The sequence below is a fragment of the Engystomops pustulosus genome, chromosome 10 (genome assembly GCF_040894005.1).
Source record: "Engystomops pustulosus chromosome 10, aEngPut4.maternal, whole genome shotgun sequence".
Taxonomy (NCBI): Eukaryota; Metazoa; Chordata; class Amphibia; order Anura; family Leptodactylidae; genus Engystomops; species Engystomops pustulosus.
In genome coordinates this window covers 88,122,960-88,131,991 of record NC_092420.1, presented here as the reverse complement: position 1 = coordinate 88,131,991, position 9,032 = coordinate 88,122,960, and the positions used below count along the sequence as shown (strand labels likewise).

At 35.6% G+C, this 9,032-nt stretch overlaps 1 protein-coding gene across 2 annotated transcripts; it reads left to right on the top strand.

Annotated features, from left to right (window-relative positions):
• Nucleotides 1–2,048: 2,048 nt before the first annotated feature.
• On the top strand, nucleotides 2,049–6,411 carry DMRTA2 (DMRT like family A2). 2 transcript variants are annotated; one of them, XM_072127875.1, is made up of 2 exons: nucleotides 2,049–2,262; nucleotides 4,976–6,411. In XM_072127875.1, the coding sequence occupies exons 1-2, from the start codon at nucleotides 2,064–2,066 to the stop codon at nucleotides 5,854–5,856; spliced, it is 1,080 nt and encodes a 359-aa protein (XP_071983976.1). In that variant the 5' UTR covers nucleotides 2,049–2,063; the 3' UTR covers nucleotides 5,857–6,411. The 2 variants fall into 2 exon arrangements, with proteins under 2 accessions (XP_071983976.1, XP_071983975.1); XM_072127874.1 differs by having other exon boundaries at nucleotides 2,125–2,942; nucleotides 4,976–6,270.
• Nucleotides 6,412–9,032: the final 2,621 nt, after the last annotated feature.

Sequence of the window (9,032 nt, the reverse complement as noted above, 5' to 3'; positions counted from 1 at the left end):
ATCTATCTATCTATCTATCTATCTATCTATCTATCTATCTATCTATCTGCCTATCTACCATTATATGTCAAGTATCGATCTCTCTTGAAAGTATATCTATATATGTATGTATGTATCTATCTATCCATGTATCTATCCATGTATCTATCTATCTATCTCCTGTTTATATGTCTATAAAATTTTATCATCATTGATCAATTAATAACTGTCTCAAATATACATGTATAATATCAAATATAATAGCTATGACATATAAAACTGTGCTCAGTCTGCTGGAGATCTGTGTATAGTTGTCTATTATCTGTCAGATTATACACATATATTAGATAATACCCTGCATGTGTATCCTACAGTCTCTCCAGAGAGACCCTTCAAACATGTCTATCAGGTATAATCATGTCCTGGGCACATATGTGGGGGGAAAACATCTCATATCTATTACATACCTTGGAGCTTTGCACCCCATCCTTGTTAGGGGTTACCTACACTTTCCCTTTTTATCTATCTATCTATCTATCTATCTATCTATCTATCTATCTATCTATCTATCTCATATCTATCTATCTATCTATCTATCTATCTATCTATCTATCTATCTATCTATCTATCTATCTATCTATATGATGTGGTTGCTGTAGTAGGTGGTGCAGATCTTTATAACTCAATTTCAGTGTTTTCTGACAAATACATTCACCCCTAAGAAATTTGTGCTCATTATTTTAAAATATACATCTGCACCTACACCACCACTCCTATCATCCACATTAACTAGATCAATCCTCTCCGGTTGTTCTTGAATAACAGAAAATACACAGAAACCCAAATATCCACAGAAGCAAAAAGCATCGACCCTTCTCTTTACTCCTGATTTAATGCATATATATGTGTATATAATATATACTAAAACATAATTCTAAATAAAAATCAAAATGTGTGAGAAGATGGAATATTACAGGTGCTCAAAACTTTGTACACAGTTATAACAGCAGGAGAGGGAAGATGGTTTATTTATTTGAAAAATAATGATTAAAAAAGTCTAATTAAAAATCTAAATATAATTGCAAATATATATATATATATATATATATATATATTTATATTTATATTATTGTATATGCATATATGTATATGTATATATATATATATATAAAAAATTTCCTGTAGCTAATAAAGTATAATGGTAAAATATGTTTAGTAATTCAAATCTATAATAATAATTGAAGTCTTAATATCCAGTAATAATAATAATAATCATACAACATAAAACAGCTAATTATTATTGGTGATAATTATGTCCCTGAGAAACTTTCATTTTTCTGTAGCTATAGAAGACTCACCTTTACAAGCTATAAAGAAATCCTACATCGTCCATTCCCCTTCCACAGACAGAATACCTGCTAGATACTAATCTATATTATATTTACTAACAATAATAATGATTAAAAAAACAATATTACAAATAACATAATAATAATAAATGACAATTTAATTATAATACAAATTCTAATACAAAATCTGTAAAGATCAGCATCAAATAAAAGAAAATATTCTACACACAAATAATAATCAAATCAGTCATACAAATATAACAAAAAAATAATAAACCAATAATTACAATTTAACGATGGTGAATTATAATTCATCATATTTGTTATAAAATAAAATATTATAAATATAAAAGTGTAGAATTCTATAAGAAATGATGTAAATACTTTCGGTAACTTTGAGCAGCCTGTGATAGTTCTTTGCCCTGATGTGTCCTGTGTTGTGGATGGATATTATGTATCAGTCATGTGTGTGTGATGTATTATTGATGTCTGATATCACTGCTGATATAATAGTGTAGCTGCTGTGTATGTGTGGAGTTGGCTGTGGATGAGGCAGGGGGTCTCCTCAGGATCATACACCACAATCTATACAAGTGTCTTCTCCTTCCTTCCTCCTCCTCCTCCATTCTCTGTTATCAGCTTGAAACAGTAGAAGAAGTCACTGGCCAATCAGAAGTGAGCTTCTCCTCTCTCCTGGCCAATAGGGGAGTGGGCATTGTTCTCAGCATTTGTCTAATGAGTGAGGGACATTTGGGGCTGGGGATCTGCTGCCTGGAGCTGGGGCTGGGACTTTGTCTTCTGCAGATGAAAGTCTTCTTGGTGCAACTACAACTTGTGCAGCCAGGACTGAGAGCTGGAGCCTGGGAGGGGGGTCTGGGATCATCACTCACCCCAGGTAACCTCATCACCACCATCATCCTCAGCACACAGGCAGGTACATATTGGCCCCTCAGTATCTCATGGACTTAACCCAGTAGTGGAGGGTTCTGTTGTGTAATGGTGTCAGATCATTGCATGTGTATATCTCTTTAAGTGAGTGGGTGTCACTCCAGTGGGTGCAGCTCTACTAAATATAAAGTTAAAGGGCATAGACTTTAGCAGCAGTGGATGTGGGTGTAGATTGGAGGTTAGTACTTAAGTGTTTATAGGTAGTTTTTTGTGCTAAGGGAGCTCCTAACATGGAGATCAGCGGGGCCCCTTCTGGATCCCAGGTCCCCCAGACCGCCACGTCCACCTCTATACCAGTCACTGTGGCCGGGACCCTCCTCCGCGGTCCCCAGTTACTTTTACGCGCAACAGAGAAGTATCCCCGCACCCCAAAGTGCGCCCGCTGCCGGAACCATGGGGTAGTATCAGCCCTGAAGGGTCACAAGCGTTACTGCCGCTGGAAGGACTGCATGTGCGCCAAGTGTACACTCATCGCCGAGCGCCAGAGGGTTATGGCCGCGCAAGTTGCGCTCCGCAGGCAGCAGGCGCAGGAGGAGAACGAGGCGCGGGAGCTGCAGCTGCTTTACGGCACCGCGGAGGGACTGGCACTGGCTGCTGCAAACGGCATCATCCCCCCCAGGCCCGCGTACGAGGTGTTCGGTTCTGTGTGTCCAGAGAGTAGCTCAGGTAAGAGCCCATTGTAACTATAATAATGGTAAATAGTATAACATATGTCTCATAGCAAAAGAATATAAACGTATCTAATATCATCTCATAGCAAAATAGTTTAAAATTATATACAATTATCTCATATCAAACTAGTATAAAGTTTTCTGATATTATCTCATATCAAATAGTCCAAAAGTGACTAATATAATCTTATACCAAACTAGTATAATGTTATCATACAAATCTCATATCACTCTAGTATCAAATTATCTGATATTATCTCCTTAAAATAGTCAGGATGTAGAGATCTGATATAAATTAACCAATAACCCCCCCCATATGTGATAAATGTGTAATATCCTGCTAATGAATAGACACTGTACCGAATAATTAGCCAGAAATTTAAAAATTAAATTGAAATTTAATTAATAAATAAATAACAAATATTTACAATATCCTCTAACTGAACTGACATCATAGAAACTAATATAATAAAAATTATATTCTAATAATTTGTGGTAAATAATAGCACAAATAGAAATATATCCTTACAATTTAGTGTCAGAAATAAAATGAAACTGAGTTTGTGTGGAATCTGGTATTAAAATTTCAGATGTAGCAGAGCTGAGATCGTCATTGATCACTGCTATTCCGAGGTTCTGTCTGTGGATTTCTATAGATTGGAGGAAAATTCTCTTCAACCTAATTTTTTTTTTAGCATAGAGTATATGGGGGTTAGAATTTTTTGGATATGTGTAACATTAAATATCAATTTACTGAAAATAATCCCCTAATATTTTGCTCAACCTCAGCCACATTGTAGAATATATTGTGCTATAATGTACATGGAGTTTCATGTGTTTCCCTGTGATATAAAAGATATTTCCAGATGGGAAATAAATACTCAACACCAAATTCCAGCTTATAACAGGAAGGAGAAAATTCACTTTCAGTATGAACAGAAGCTCCCAAACTGCTTAGTAAATATTCTATATAATCTCTATGATGCAATCCATAAAGTCCTAGGCATGGAATGAGAAATTTGTGAAATTTGTAAATTATTTGGTGTTAATTTGAGGAAAGATCAACCAATAGTCCAAATCAGCCAAACAATATCAGTAATATTGGACATCAGCATTATAAATAACTCATATCTTTAATCTATGTATCTCATATCTATCTATCTATCTATCTATCTATCTATCTATCTATCTATCTATCTATCTATCTATCTATCTATCTCTCTCTCATATCTATCTATCATCTATCTATCTCTCATATCTATCTATTTATATTTTATCTTTTATTTATCTATTATTTCACATGTTACACATTCTGCTACAAAATATTTAACTCTATCAATATATCTGACATATATATCTATGGATCCCCATGTATTTTTACATATCCCCATATATGTATCTACGAATCTGCATCATATATATATATAATTTATCAATCTCTATGAGCAATATGAGTAAATAAACCTACACATTTTAACTTTTCTGACGTTGGAGTGCCTACATTTTGTTTTATTATGATTGAGCCTTTTGGATCATTTCCTGGGATAACACTCACAATTCCTATAGCTGTGTTACTTTTATTTTAATTGTTGCATCTATCTATCTATCTATCTATCTATCTATTATCTATCTATGTATCATCTATCTATTTCTCTTATCTGTCCATCAATATATCTCCTATGCATTCTCTATCTATGCATCCTACTACCGATCTCATAATCACAGTCCTGCTGCTACTAACAACATCTATCTATTATCCATAATATCTATCCAATTATATATCTCCTATCTATTCTCTATCTATGCATCCTACTACCGATCTCATATCTATTCTGATAGTTTGGGACCTCTAGTTCCTCTACACTCTAGATATTATACTTTAATAATAATAATAATAATATAATTTTAATTAATCTTTAGGTAGTTTTGCCCCTCATTATTTGGTATCAGTGATAACTTTCATTCTTATACTTGTGACCTCATTGATAGACCTCTCTCATTAATATGTTACTTTCGTTCTCCTTTCAGAAGCAAAGATCCAGAAGTTTGACCTGTTCCCGAAGACCCTCATTCCCAGGTCTATCACCCCACAGCAACTGACCCCTGGTGCAAAGGCAGTGACCCCGGACAGTGAATCGGTGACTGGAAGTGCCCAGGGTACCTCATCCCCAGATGTGAGACAAGGCTCTGGTTCTGAAAATGGGGATGGGGAATCCTTTCTCAGCTCCCCCATGTCCAAAGTCATGAAAGAAGGTGAGGAAAGCCCAAGCTCCATCAGTCCACTGGGGTCTGACTCTGGATCTGATGTAGAGAAAGATGAGCAGGACCCAAGTTCTTCTTCTTCAGCCAGACAGAGGACCCCCATAGACATCTTGACCAGGGTGTTCCCCACCCAGAAGAGGAGCGTTTTGGAGCTCGTTCTACAAGGATGTGGTGGAGATGTGGTCCAAGCCATTGAGCAGATATTGAACAACAGAGGTCAGGAGAAGGGTGACGAGACCTGGTCTAGAGAGGCCGCCCTGCAGAGTATCCAACCATCAGTGTCCACCACTCATAGACCTCTCATAGCTGGGGCCATCACCCCTGCCATTGGGACACTAGGAAGCAGGTCTGCCTTTTCTCCTCTTCAGCCCAATGCTACTCACTTCGGCACAGAAACCAACACCTACCAGTTGGGTGGACACTTAGGACTCAACCCTTTAAGGTTGGCATATTCTGCACACAGCAGGGGACTCGCCTTCATGGCCCCATATTCTACAGCAGGGTTCATGCCCACACTAGGGTTTCGTCCACCCATGGACTATGCATTCAGTGACCTCATGAGGGACAGGGCCAATGTCCACAAAGACCAGGTTTACTCCAACGGACTTTACGGTTCTGTAGTCAACAATGCCACAGAGAAGCAATGAAGCCAACTCTTCTGGAACTGTCTGAGGACCATAGATAGTAAGACTGTGGAGGACAAGCTCCAGGACTGAGGAACAACCAAGGGTCCACCACCGTGTCCAATGCGTTGTCTATAGTTCCACCAGGCAAATTCAGGATATAATCCATGTGGAGACACATTATGAACTTTTCTTCAGATGCACTTTTTCCCCCCTTGATGAACTTCTTGTTCTGTTCTTGGCTTGTCACATGCAGCGTTGTGCTGTTACAATGTATCATAGACAGAGACAGATGAAATGTAATGTTGGGGGGTCCTAAGTTATTCGTGACGTTGTGGGTGAAGTCGGTGACTTGCAGGTTACAAGGACAAGAGGACTGAGTCTTATGTGTACAGAACTGTATATATGGTGAGGAGGGGGGGGGGGGGGCGCCAGGCAAAAATTCTCTCTCTCTTTTTTTTTTGTCAATTTTAAAGTATTGCTGTCGGTTTAATTGTTTAGAAATCAATAACATCGATGTGTGAAGCTTCATCCATGAGCGTTAGTAATAAATGGTATTTTTTAAACTGTTTTTCCAGTGTTTCCAGCCTGAAAGAAGAGGAGACGAGATCTTCTGTGTATTTGTATCAATAGTTTTATTATTATTGTATCCATTGCTATTATAGTATCATATTCATTCTAGATATAAATATATCATTAATGTATCATAAATATCAACATAAAGTCCCAATCATATTGGAATAATATCAACATTTCTAGAGGAGGAGAAGCCAATCCAATCTGGATTACAAGATAGATACAACATATACATATGTATTACACTTACCATATTATATTATTATATATTATATTACATTTAATACACGTTTATTAGAGAAGTGATGCACAATATATAACACACACGTTTCTATCCTGTGAAGCTATATATGGATATTGTTTCTGTTTTATTCGTATACACATATATGTTATGTCTGTGCAGGTCTACAAGATTCAAACTCAAATATAATTTAACATTATATATATATATATATATATATATATATATATATATATGAATTTATAATATATGATATATATAATATATATATGATAGATATATATATATGATAGATAGATATATATATATATGATAGATATATAGAGATATATATATGATAAAAAATATATATAAATAAATATATATATATATATATATATATATATATATATATATATATATATATATATAATGCAGTTTTCCGCAACTTTTTAGCAAATTAATTTAATTTTAATTTTGTTGGGGTGGGGGACCAACAAACAAAAAAGACAAATATAGAAAAAAACTAAAATATGAATCTTTACCCCCCAGTCTGGCATCAAGGCACAAGGACAGAACTTGGATTGGACGCTGGTGTAAACAAAATATATGGTACACATTCATTTAAATAGTTAAAAAAAAAAAAAAAAAAAAGAAAAAGAAAATTAGAAAAAAATAGGAAAAAACCCCCCCAAATATGTATCTATAACTATATCTATATTTCCTTTGGCACAAGGACAGAACTTGGATTGGCCACTGATTTAAACAAAGTATACACATTTTTCAGTTTTCCACAACTTTTTAGCAAATTAATAAAAAAATTTTTTTTTTTTTTTTTTTGCAAAAACCAACAGACAAACAAACAAAAAAAGAAATAGAACAAAAATAGAAAAATAGGAAAAAAAATAGAAAAAAAAAAAAAAAGAATCTATTCCCCCCGGTCTGGCGTCTTCCACAGGCGCAAGGACGCTGATTTATTGGATGCTGATTTAAACAAAGTATATACATTTTTAGTTGATAGGGTATTTACTCCCTTTTTTATTATATAAATAAATGAACAAAAAAAAATTCTGGATGCATATGACGACATCAATGGCGTCTGATGCGCCGCCGTGGACTATGCTGGTGCTTTTCTTACAACATCTTACAACATTGATAGTTTTGTTGATTTGTTGGTGGAATTTGTAAGGCTCAATTCACACGACTCCGTTCTGTACCTCCATTAAAAAAAGTAAAGAGTAATTAAAAATCCCATTGACATGAAAGTGAATTTGATGTCATCCGTTCCGTTCCGTTATGTTCCGGGTGTTGTTTGTATGACGGAGGCTGCAGAACTTTTTATCTGTATGAATAAAACACATGGATAACGGATCCGGGACAAACTGTCCATAACGGATGAGATAATATTTACCTTGATGTCAATGGAATTTTTAATTAATTTATTAAACCTCCGTTATTTACCGTATATACTCGAGTATAAGCCGACCCAAGTATAAGCCGAGGCCCCTAATTTTACCACAAAAACCTGGTAAAACCTATATATTTTTTACTCGAGTATAAGCCGAGTTTGGGTTTTCAGCACATTTTTTTGTGCTGAAAAACTAGGCTTATACTCGAGTATATAAGGTACAATTTTTTTTTTTACCAAAGGTAAGGAAAGGAGGTTTTCTTGGTGTGAACTGAACCTAACAGATACATTCGAAATCTGAGAAGGTAAATATTTTTTCCCTCATTTCCCTACAGTAATGGAAAAAAAGGAGCAAAAACACCCAACTATTCCATCAATTCTGTAACCTTTGGGATAGAATATTTGGGGGATTTATCCTGGTAGTTGCTCCTGTTTTCAGACACTTTCAAGTCGCTACATTGTTGCATCTATCGATTTGCACAATTTATTCCAACTATTCTCTACTTTCGCCGCTTTTCCGTTCTTCTTACTTGCGCCTCATGTGTCACTAGAATCCAGATACTGACCAGATTTTGGCGCTAAAACACTCCAGTCCCCTCCTGGCAAAGGAAATACTTTAGGAATCAGTTACACACTGATGCTACCAAATGACAAACTCGTCTGCACTGCGCGGCTACATGGATATGTCCTATACGCTACATGGACATCTCCTATACGTTACATGGACATCTCCTATACGTTACATGGACATGTCCTATACGTTACATGGATATCTCCTATACATTACATGGATATCTCCTATACATTACATGGATATCTCCTATACATTACATTGACATGTCCTATATGTTACATGGACATGTCTTATACGTTACATGGATATCTCCTATACATTACATGGATATCTCCTATACATTACATGGATATCTCCTATACATTACATTGACATGTCCTATATGTTACATGGACATGTCTTATACGTTACATGGATATCTC